Consider the following 11785-nt stretch of genomic DNA (forward strand, 5'->3'; position numbering starts at 1 on the left):
GCTCTTCCCCATTCCTTATCCCCTCATACCTCTCCTTTATCATCTTTCCCCAACTATCTGGTTCTTCACCCCTCTCCTTTCTTCCCCTCTCACACTATCCTGTCATGTGAAAGAGGAAAAAAAAAAAAAAAGGCGCTTAAGCCTATTAAAGACACGTTGAACTACAGGTTTATGACACATAGTTCTTCCTACAATCACAACTTTCGCAGCCACAGGCCTCTCTCAGAAACCTGAGAAAGCCTGGCAACCTTCCCAGAAGGTCTGTGATGTTATACAGGGTCAGGGAGAGCCCCCCCCCAAAACTGGAATGTAACAATCCTGGTCTGTGCATGCTTATGCGTGCTCAGTTGCTAAGTCATGTCTGACTCTTTGCGACCCCATGGACTACACAGTCGATAGAATTCCCCAGACCAGAATACGAGAGTGGGTAGCCATTCCCTTCTCCAGGGGATCCTCCGTACCCAGGAATCAAACCGGGGTCTCCTGCATTGCAGGCGGATTCTTTACCAACTCAGCTACCAGGGAAGCCCCATAGCCCGCCAGGCCCCTCTCTATCCACAGGATTTCCCAGGCAAGAATAATGGAGTGGGTTGCCATTTCCTCCTCCAGGGGACCTTTCTAACCCAGGGATCGAACCTGTGTCTCCTGCATTGGCAGGCGGATTCTTTACCGCTGAACCACCATGAAGCCCAACAGTCTGAGTCCTCCCCCAAAATACACACTGTGCACCCACGACCGGCTCAGAAGCCTCTGTGAATACAAAATGGTCCTGTCCCTCGCGGCACCCACAGCCTCACTGCTGCTCCACACGCTCCCCTCCCACCCCAGCCCCAGTTTAAGAACACAGCCCGGTGGAACCATCAAGTACACAGGTCATCTTCACACCCCAGGCCTTTCCTGCCACGCTCTGACACTGTCCTCCTGGTGTGTGTTTGTCCTGGACCCACATGCCTGTGACTTTAGGTTTCTAAGACAAAAATGTCTTATCTGCTTTGCAAACAAGTGCTCCACAAATGCGAAAGCCTATGTTATTATAGTCTCTAACTACAGATCAGAATTTTCACTCTGTCTTCAACAAAGGCTTTCTCTTGGCAGCGCTTAGAGGTGGTGGCACCTGCCCCAGGACCCCACCTGTGTCCCTTGCATGGCGGGTGAACAAAACGGGGCCCCTCTAAGAAGACAAGGCCACGGCCACAGCCAGACTCAACCCCAACGGGGCTCCCCGCTCACCTCAGCCCCACTGCTGGGAACTTTGTTCTTCCTTCACCCTGTAGCGGGTCAGGGAAGGTTTTGGTTATAGCAGTGAAGGGAACCCCTTCTCAAAAGGCTACTGCACCATCAAAGTCATGACGTTGGTGGGGTCAAGTGGAGGGAGGTATCTGTTCTCAGGCAGAATCTTCAGGGCTGAGTCAATGAGTCCCCCTGTTAGTCCCCGAAGCTGGGATGAACGTCCCCTGCAGAAGGCAGGTCCCTGCCCTACACATCCGCATGATTTCCAGAGGGACCTCTGTACAGAAGGGCCTCCTAGTATCTGGTTTCAAGGGCTTAGAGGGTTCTAATCTGACTCCCCATAGGCCGACCCCTTTCTCCCCTAGGTGGCCTCTGCCTGCTCATCCACGGTGACGAGGTGACATGTTGGAAGCCTGCCCCGCTCCATCCTCACGCTCAATGGGCAACATACTTAGCCACCGAAGCACTCTACATCACTGCTGGGGAGAATTGCAACTACCCCTGTTACCTCTTCCAGAAGACCCTCAGGGGAGGCACCCCACCCCCCCACCGCATAGCCCACAGGCTGCCTGCAGTGGATCACACCCCAGACCTTACTTCTGTGGTGGCAGGAAATTCCCCCTTCCCTAAGTTTCTCCTTAGCCTCAACTTGAGAGGGAACATTTCTTTTGAAAGACAAGAGGGAAAAAAAAACAAAAGCCAAGGGAGAAAAGCAAGGAGAGAAGGGGAGAGAACGCATCTTGGCTGTGAGTCTCCGAGAGCATTTGTTGAAAACAAGATATTGTCCCTTTAAGCATATAAAAACAAGGCCCTTGAGCGCGCAGTTCTCACTCTGGTACACAATTATGGGTGCTTCCAGCTGTCTAGCACTACTTCAAGTGCTCTCTTAAACCAGACTGTCAATGGCATGTTGAAAGCTATTTTGCTGGCTTGCTATCATTAATAGCAAAGTGGAGAGCTGGGCTGATGAGAATTAAATATGGGGGAGGGGGCGGGTCATAACCAGTCATTACAGAATTACCAATATGAGCGAGGAGACAATGCCACTTTGGGGGATAAAGTTCAAACCAGCAGATGATGGTGGGGTCGCCGGCAGGGGAGGGAGACAGACTGCAGGGAGCGGCCCCCACCCCACCCCCAGCCCGACAGATGGATGCGGGCCAGCCTTGGAGAGCCATCTGGGGACGGAGGAGCCACAGAGCAGCGAGTGTGAGCGCCGAGAGGCCTTGGAGATCACTTGGCTGCAACATGTCACCACCTCGCCTCCCGCCCCAAGTGGAGTCCCTCCTCCCCTCCCCCCGGCCAGTTCCCAAGACTCGTGGACTTGTGGCTTCCGGGACACACAGCGCTGTGTTCCCAACGGCTGCTGCCACCCCCAGAGGAGCCTCCGGGGGCGCCCGCCTAATGAACACGGCCCTCCGGCTCAAGTAACAGCCCCTCGGCACAGTCTTGTCCGGTGTACTCTTCTCTGACCCGACTCCCCTTTCCCAGGAAGAATGAGCCGCTCTGTCCCCGGGCGCTCCTGCCGTGACACTGGCCCTGTTAGCGCTTACCTCACTGCATTGCAATGACTTATTTAGATGCCCGACTCCCCCGAGGAGGGAAGGGTGTCTGTGAAACCAGCCCCAGCCCACACCCAGCACATCCCAGGCCCCTAATGCTCCGTTTTGGGAATCAGTCCAATCCCCTCATTTGACTGATGAAGAAACTGGATGCTGAGCCAGAGGAGGAAATAGGAGGAAGCCCTGAAAGAGCAACCCCCACCCCCACCAACTCACAAGGCTCGAGGAATGGGAATTCCACCCTCTGACACCACAGTAATCCTGAGCAAAGAAAAAGCAATGATTTTACTGAGCACCTATTATGTGCAAAGCACCCATAGGAGACCTCAACAGAGGGATTCCCCACAGATACTGAGACTTTCTGCATGCGGATCAGTGGGACACCCCACTGAGGTCTAGCCTGGACCACCTTTCCCCGGTATCCCAGGATTTTGTACAAACGAGACGAAAAACACCTTCCTCACACAGAAAGAAAAAGGGAATCCATCCCTTGACTGACTGACTCCAACAACTCTGACAGACTAGCCGCTTCCTGTACGAGGGGAAGGAGGAAGCCACAGACAGAAGGTAGCTAGTTCCGTGCTGCTCCAGGAGCCCCTGGTCCGGCAGGATTCATGAAGAGTCTTCAGTAAGGAGCCAGGTCCCCACCCGGGACCAGTTCCCATGATCGGTGGGGGCCACGTGCCCATCTCCCAGATCACCTCAATAACAGTGTGGATAAGAAGGAAACGAGCCAGAAAGCACACAGACCCTCACTCTGACAGCTCCATAAACAAGAAGCAATAGGTCCAGAGAAGGCTGGAATGGATGGCAGCCTTGAGGGTCCAGGGGGAAGGTTCTTCCCAGGTGGACAGGACAGGGTGAAGGGAGCTTTCAACTTGGTGGACCCCAAAGAGGAGCGAGGGAGATACCCTACTCCACGGCTGAAGAGGATGAGAGGAGAGACAGCTCTGGAGAAGAGCAACAAGGCAAAAACGTCAGAAGGAGAGGGGGTCCCGGATGCCAGTATTCTGACCAAAATAAATGATACTCAAAGGTATTTTTTCTTAGCTCAACTCAGATGCCACACAAATAGGGACTGCCCTAGTATGAAGAAATACGTCCCCTTCAATTTGAGTGTCCCACCTTCTCCCCACCAAGACTGACTCGGACTCCCCGGCAGAGTTTTGGTAACTTCATCACTTGCTGATCCCCTCTCGCTCCTCACACCTTCACAGTGGCCACAGAACTTCAAGATGTTATGTCTGAAGGTCTTTCAGCCCAAGCCCCTTTTTATGTGGGTGGGAGGGCCCAGAGAGGGGAAGTAATAAATGAAAACGTTCCATCTTCCTTTTCAGCCATGTCCATGGCCAACCCCATGGCCATACCCATCCTCAGGTGAAAGATTCACAGGTTTTATCACCTTACCTTACCTGTGAACCTTATCTCCGGGATTGCTAGTTATTCATTGTGTTTATTACCAGGCGCAATGAATCATTAGTTGTGCAAATAGCTGGTGGTTCAGAAGAGGACCCTGGGCAGGCAGAGAATATTCAGCTGATACGGTTACACAACCCGAAATGCGGGACTTTGGACTTTGTTGTCACCAGGTTTGTAGCCTTAACCTCCTGAGATAATAACGCAGAAAGAAGCAACAGTAATTAAAGACACAGAGTGCTATTAGGTAGTAAACGAGCACTCTTCATTTCTTGAGTTTTGCTAAGAGAGCTGGGCCGGGAGGGAAGGTGGCAAGAGCAGCTCCTCTGGTAACACTGGACTGGATGGATCTGGAAACCTCAGCTCCCCTGCCTGGGCCTCAGTTCCTTCATCTGGACCTTGAAAGGTTTGCAGGAGAAGCCAAAGGGCTCTCCCAGTTAGAACAGAAGGTCAGAGGAAGGGCTGCTTGGTGATGGGAAAGTGGGGGCGTGACACATTCCTCAAATCAATAGGCCTCCAGTGCTCTTCTAAAACCTCAGTGATCACCAGCAAGGGGTGAAAAGATAGCCTGAGCCAGCTTCTCAGAGCATCAGTGCCTCAAACCCTATGCACTACAATTGCTCTGGAGCGCCTGTTTCTACGCTGGCTTTGTGATTTGTGGCTGACACTGGAGAGTGTCAGCCTCTATGGGAACAAGATGGGAACTGATGAGCTGGCCAGCCATCATCGACTCCCTGGCCTTGCTGAATCACCCTTGACATCCTGCCTAGAAGCAGAGGCTTGGAGGAGGTGGGTGACCTCTTGAAATCTCAGGCCAGGCCCATGATTCTGTAATCTCTGCTTTGCCACAATTAGGGAGGGAAACCAAGAAGGGGAGGAGAAACCATCGACTGTGTTCTCTGGGATTCATTCGACAGCTTGGAAAAAGAACACAGAGGGAGACAGAGAAACGGCCAGGAAAGGAGCCAACCACAGTGAGTTTAACCTCTCAGTAAAATAAAGACTAGTTGGTCATACCTCATCAGCTGCCCTCTGTCAATACTCAGGTCCATCTGGCAGAACCTGAGGTTCCCAACTAACAGGCATTTCCCACTGAGCCAGCAAAGAAGGGCTCTGGAAAAAAAAATATGTGGTGGTGTTGTAAGAGGGGTGTGTGTGCGTGCGAGTGTGTGTATGTATGCATGTGTGTGTGAGCTGGCTGAGGGCTGCCACACTTCCCAAGGTGCTAGCTCTGGAGATCTTCTATTATATAAAAGTACAGACATTCCCCACCCCCACCCCTGAGCTCCAAGATGAAGAATCCAGCCTGTTTGTTCCAGGCAGATGTAATCACACGAACAGTCAAGTCTAGAGGGCAGGACACTGCATGAATAATTCAAGCACTCCAGTCACTTGATTGTGTGTGCAGATAAAACACCAGTCAACCGCTAAACAGGTCAGCTGATAAACTTGTTTGCTCAGGCCTAACCACCATCCGCCAAATGCACCCAAGACCCACACTACAATTAGTGGCCGGTTTTCTTCTGCAGAACCCTAGCAAGCCTAGGGAGTGGCCAGCCCCAGGAGGTCAGGACTGCATTTCTCAGAGCAGGGTTTCTTCACCTCCTTGCCTCTTTGTTCCTACACAGCCACAGGGCGATTTCACCCAACTCAGAGGTTGCCGTAAACCCAGCAAAGGCACTGTGCTCAGAGCACAGACAGTCCTGCTGGGAAGCAAGTGGGAGCTGAGGCTCCAAGGCAAAGGTGAGTGGCAAACAGGGTAAAGTGCTCGGTCTGGAAGCCAGAGGCCCTCATTCAAGTCCCACCTCTGCCCTCCTGGCTTCCCTAAAGCCTCAGTTTCCTCACCTATAAAAAGGGGGCAAAGAACACATCTATCTCCCTCTGGCAGCTGAGAGGATTAAATGAGATCATGTCACCAAACCTCAGGCATTCTCCCCCTGAGAACCCTGGGTCTGGGGACGGGCCAGAAGCCCCAGATGCACACAGCTGCTTCTTATGTAAACCTCACCACTGAATGTGCTGGGAAGGTGAATAACTCTTCCTGGGTTCAGAGGGGCCCAGGACTCCAGGAGCAGCTCCGCTCCAACAGCCAAGATGGATCCTTTGTGCGAAAGAACCACCCACTTACAGACACAGGGCACACCACCCATGCAGACCTCAACATGCAATGACATATTACACCTTAATTACGAAGCTCTTAGAAGAACGGCTGCTATAAATTTTAAACCTGGGTGCAATCATCCTCTTTAAACACACCCAAGATAGCAAGCACTGAGGACAAAAAAAGAGGGGTGTAGAATGGGAGGAGGTGGCATCTTGCATAGCAACCCAAGGTCCTTGAACACCTGGGACCCCCGTTCCACTTCACACATTCTTAATGAACCAGTCGGATCCAGCCAGTTCCACTTAAAGTAAGGCAGTCTCTAGCCCATACTCCCGAAGACAAACATCTTTCCTTACAAACTTGTGTCTGTTTATGATTCTTGTGGGTCAAGAAGTTAAAGCCTGGTAGCCTTTTCCCGTGTCTCCCTAAAAAGCTAATCCCTGACTGCCTCCCCAGATTCCTCAACAAACTGAGGCCCCTCTCTGGCTGCCCTTCAGCCAACACTGGGGTTCCCTCCAGGAGGGGGAAGGAAACTAGATTCCAAAGGCTCTCTGTGAAGCCACTGGAGCGAGCAGGCAGGAATCTACAAGCATTCCAGAGGTTACCTGCCCTTCTCACCTGCCCTGGGTCCTGCCCCCTTAAAAGAGCAAAATTTAAACCTTGTAAACCACTGTTCATTTAGAGCAGAAAATCCATTCAAGTCACGGTCACCAAAGGCTAGAATGAGTCAACAGCCTTCTGAGATTTCAAGAACACCAATTGTTAAAAAGAACAACCGGCCCGCGCCATTTCTCCCTGCCAAGTCAACGCTAATCGCTGGCCAAGCCAAACTATAGGCGGCCTCTCCTCGGAACACAAATATACAAACAGGCCTCTCCCACAGCCCAGCCCAGCGCCCAGGAGGAGTTACTGATATGCACTGAGATAAAGGTGTTTGTATTTGCCCGGTTTGAGGTATACTGTTATTAGAAGAGTGACAATACGGGGTAGTTTACATATCCATCACACACCAGCTAAACTGGTTTGACTTCAGGATTTCAAAGCTGAGCTCAACCCCCAGCCATCTCAGAAGTCCTGGCTAGGCTGCTCCTGGCTTGTTACTTCACCTCTCAGCTTCACCCTAGAAAATGGGAATGATCAAGGCAGCCTTTACATTAAGATGGACATGAGAAAGTTGCCTCATATACGCAAGGTACCGGGCTGTAATTCATCCTTCATTTATATTTTTAAGTGGTAGGTAGCCTGTTTCCTTAAATTTTGACAGCTCAGCCTGGCTTTTAAGACTCTTGAAGTTTAATCTTATCAAGGCAGAACATCACATTTTTGCGCATGCGCACATACACACACACATATACACATACACACACCCTCCTGCCTTTCCTTATGTAAATTCTACATTAAAACAGATTAAAGCAGCCAGCTACATCTGGGTTACAGGAGTCTGTAAAGCGGATTCTGAAGGAACAACTTTCCCTTTGCTCCTTACCCCTCCACCAAGATCCAAGACCAGGACAAACTTCACAAGCTCGGATGCTAAAAGCTCAACATGTCTGAGAACTCAACCAAGCCTCAGACCCTGCCTGTCAAGAGCTGGATCTGTAATTAGATATATATCCTAAAGCACTTACCTGCTTGTGCATCTCAATGTTCAAACCGTAGGACATCTCGTAGTACTAAAAGTAAAAAGAATTGCCGTTAACGCACACCACCAAAATCTGTGTTCCAGAATCGTCTTTGGAGAAGGTTTTGGCCAAAGGGTACTTTTAGGATACATTTGCTAAAGAAGTTTAAGTCAAACCCCAAAGCCAGCTACAAAGGGGCTGAAAAGTCATATGAAGGACTCAGGAGTGTTGTTCTCATCTCAACAGAATACCCTAATGTGCAACAAATAGTGTAAGAAGAGTTGGGCCCTCCCTCCCACCAGCCCTGCCTGTGCCATATATCCTGTTTATACAACGTTCGGGTTCAACGGGGAATCATGTGTACACTGGGACCGCTTGCCCTATGAGAGTTATTCAGCAATGTGTCCAAGGTCTCTTATGTGGAGAGCAATGCATGGAGTCCCACAGAAGGGCCTCCAGTGCCGTCCTCACCATCAGAAGATTAAAACTTGCTGGAAGAGACACTGGGAAAAGGGAGGACACGTCTACACACTGCCCCAGGGTCCATGAGATTCTCAGTGGGGTGATCCCTAAGTGAGCATGGAGGCAAAAGGCTCCTCCACTCTCAGGAACCCCTGGGGAGAAAAGAGGGAGGGGGAGAGATCTTATGTCCCACTCTGGCTAAATCCCAGGGCTGCAGAGCAGAGAAGTTTCTACACACTCCCAGGAGGTCTCTAAGAACGATTTTTATCCAACCCCGATGTGGGCTGATCCAACCCTATCTTGCTAGTGAAGACAGGACAACCAGCCCTCGGGGAAACCTTCAGAACACAAATCAAAGGCGCACAAAGGTAGTGTAGGAGGAGGAGGAGGGTTGGGTTTCTCTTTCTGCCCCTCCTCTCACCCACCCTCCTCCAAGTGGCCCGGGCTGACGGAGGCTGGTGAAAAAGGGTCGGATGGCACACTCGGACTACACCCGCTGCGGGGGCTGCCCCGCGGAGGCTGAGCAGGGCTCCCCAGGCCCACGCCACCCTGGCCGGGTCCCAGCCGCCTCTCACCATCACATAATGGCGCTGCATCTCCGTCTTCTCGTTCGCCAGCTTGTCGTACTCCACTTTGAGGCTACGAGGGCAGGAGGAGCCGGCTCAGGCCTGGTGCCTGCACAGCCTCCTCTGGGACCCCAACCCCAGGGCGTCTCAGAGCCACTTGGCCACTTTCCTGACACCCACCCCCGGGGGTACTCCCCTCATCCCGCAGCCTCGGGCGGAGGGGGACGTGGGTCCCCGACACAGGCAGGGGGAGTGTAACAACTTGAAACTTCCCGCGGCCGAGCGAGTGAACTTATCCGGGGCGCGGGGTGGGGTAGGGGCCGGGACCCTGACGCTGGCTCGCGGCCCCTTGCGACCCCCAGAACCCGGAGCGAGCCGGCTCGCGCCCGGATCCCTCAACTTCCCTCACCCCGGGAGCCGCACGGGGAGCCGGGAGGCTGCCGGCAGCAAAGGGTTAAGGCGCCGCGCTCGGAAAGGGGAAACAAAAGGAGGAGGCCCGGGCTGCCCCGCCGCCCCGGGGTCGAGAGCCCGCTCAGTCCCCGAGGGGTGGTGGCAGGAGCCGCGGCGGGGACGCCCCCGCCCTGCCAGCCCCGGGGCGGCCCCCAGAGGCCTTACCTGTGATATTGAGCTTGAAGGAACTGGAATTCGTCTTTGATCCTGTCACAAGACTCAGCCACCGTGAATTTAAATCCTGGCTGCCCTGGTTGATGGGGAGCCTGAAGCCGGCCAGGACAAGACAGGGGAGGGGCGGGGGCGTCAGACCCGGCTCCAAGCTGCCCAGGCCCCTCAGCGGCTTTCCCCGGTTTCCCCCCGCCCCCACCTCAGCCAAAGGGGCCTCCCACAAAGCCCAGAACCTTCCCAACAAGTTTCTCCGGTCCCCGACGGGGAGGGGGGCGCCCTAATCTCTCCCTCTCGGCCGCGGGGCTCCTATCCCTTTTACTAAGGGGCTCCTATTGCCAAGTAAGACGGGGACAGAGGAGACAACGAGTGAGTTGGGAGACTTAGGCGAGGGGGCGGGGGACAGCATGAAAACAAACAGTTCCCCAACAACACTGGGAGCCCCTCACGCCATTAGGGCGGAATTAACCTCCTCTCTCTACGGCGCCCCCCCATCCCCATCCTTTGTGTGAGCGCGCGCGCGCGCGCGCGCACACACACACACGCACACATACCATAAAGGTAGCAACAAGCAAAATGGAGGTGCCAGATAAACTGTCTCCTTTACCCTGCCATGATAGATGCTTAAATAAACCGAGTTGCAATTACTCACCGGATGTCTGCCTTGCGGATACATGGCAGGGAGGGGTCGTGATTCCGAGAGCGTGGAAGCGCAGAGAGCCCGGGCCGGGGAGGTGCGGGGGAGGGGGGAGCCGAACCCGAGCGGGGGGCGGCCGGGAAACCGAGAGCTCGCCCCCGGCCCCCCCAGCCCGATCTCGCACCGAAAGCCCAGAGTCCGGCGCCCGCACCAAGCGGAGACAAAGAGCCGAGGAGCAGGCGGCAAAGTCGTCGGCGGGCGCGGGCTTTGTGCACCTAGGGCTCCGCGAGCTGCGGCCGGCCGCCTTCCCCCCGCTGCGTGGAGCGCGTCAGAGCCGGGGGCTGCGCGGACATCGTCGTCTCCCCGGCGGGTCCGGCGCGGGGTCCCGAGGTCTGGGGGCCCCTCTTGGGGCAAGCGCGGGCGCCCTCCGATTCACTTAGCGCGTCGCGCCAGGAGGGGGGCGCGCCAGGGCAGCCCCAGCATCCAGGGCGCACGGGTCCGATCCCAGGGGGGGCTCTCGGCGAGAAGAGGAAGGAGGCAGGCACCGAGGTGGCGGCTTGGGGCCGCAGGAGCGCCGGAGGGTGAGGGCGGGAGCCCGGCGCGGGCGCTTCGACGCCCCCCCTCGGAGAGGAAAGCCTGCTGTTCCGTCTGCTACTGCCGCCGCCGCCGCCGCCGCTGCAAGCCCTTCCCAGGGCCGAGGAGGAAACTCCGGGTTCAGTAGGTGGGAATCAACTGCCCTGGCATCCTAACTCCAGTAGGCACTAGAAGCCGACGCAAGGGTGTCCTCGCTGTTCCTAGTCCGAGCGCCGAGTCCCCAGCGAGGAGCGCTCGGTGCCGCCACCGCCGCCTCGGAGCGCGCAGGCAGAAGAGCGCTGGAGGGGAGACGCAGCTCGAGACCCGGGAGCTCTGCGGCTTCCTTCCTTCGCCTCGGCCCGGCTCTCCTCTCCGCGCCCCGACACTCCCCACCCCCCACCCCAACACACACCCAGCGCGCGCACACACACACACACACACCAAAAAAGTGCCCCGGACCTGCGGATACCACACACAGACAGGCGAGGGGGACGAGCACGAGGTCTGAACTGCCGCGAGAGCAGTTCCAAATAGGGACTGAAAAGTAACAAAATAATGTGGCAGCTTCGCCCGGCGCTGGCCAATGGGAGCGCGGGGCCCCCACGTGGGGCAGCTGGACTCGGCTTGCGACTGGGCGCCGCCGGGCGCGACGTCACAATGCCCTCTTGTGTCTAAAACTATGCATGAAAAGTAGCAATCAGGCCCTACCCGCTGGTGACTTTCGCATGGGAGTGAAAAACAGCGCTCCTCAGATCAGGAATTAACCGAAAGACATACAATAAATAGATATATATTATAGTCCAGGGCTGCTGGGTTTTTCCCCCCCTCCTCTCTTTTTTTTTTTCCCACGATATACTAGCAAATAATCATTTGGCGGGAGGGGGAAAGAGAGAAGACAGAGGAATAACAACAAAAGAAAGAGACAAGCTGTACAGTCCTCAAAACCTGTGGCTGGTAGCAATGTATCAGTTTATTCTGCAGTGGCGGTGAACGAT

The 11785-nt window shown here is 54.7% G+C and overlaps 1 protein-coding gene across 8 annotated transcripts in view; it reads right to left on the bottom strand.

Moving 5' to 3' along the window:
- Nucleotides 1-11330, bottom strand: part of TLE3 (TLE family member 3, transcriptional corepressor) — a 48586-nt gene extending 37256 nt beyond the window's left edge. For 4 of the 8 annotated variants that reach the window (XM_043470934.1, XM_043470932.1, XM_043470933.1 and 1 more), the window contains exons 1-4: nt 10233-11330; nt 9578-9678; nt 8972-9035; nt 7941-7985 (exon numbers count right to left, since the gene is read on the bottom strand). In XM_043470934.1, coding sequence (XP_043326869.1) covers nt 7941-7985; nt 8972-9035; nt 9578-9678; nt 10233-10256 — 234 coding nt within the window. In that variant the 5' untranslated portion in view covers nt 10257-11330. The remainder of the gene's footprint in view (nt 1-7940; nt 7986-8971; nt 9036-9577; nt 9679-10232) is intronic. The other 4 variants (XM_043470930.1, XM_043470926.1, XM_043470929.1 and 1 more) reach the window with 3 other exon arrangements.
- Nucleotides 11331-11785: the final 455 nt, after the last annotated feature.

This window comes from Cervus canadensis, chromosome 6 (assembly GCF_019320065.1).
Source record: "Cervus canadensis isolate Bull #8, Minnesota chromosome 6, ASM1932006v1, whole genome shotgun sequence".
Taxonomy (NCBI): domain Eukaryota; kingdom Metazoa; phylum Chordata; class Mammalia; order Artiodactyla; family Cervidae; genus Cervus; species Cervus canadensis.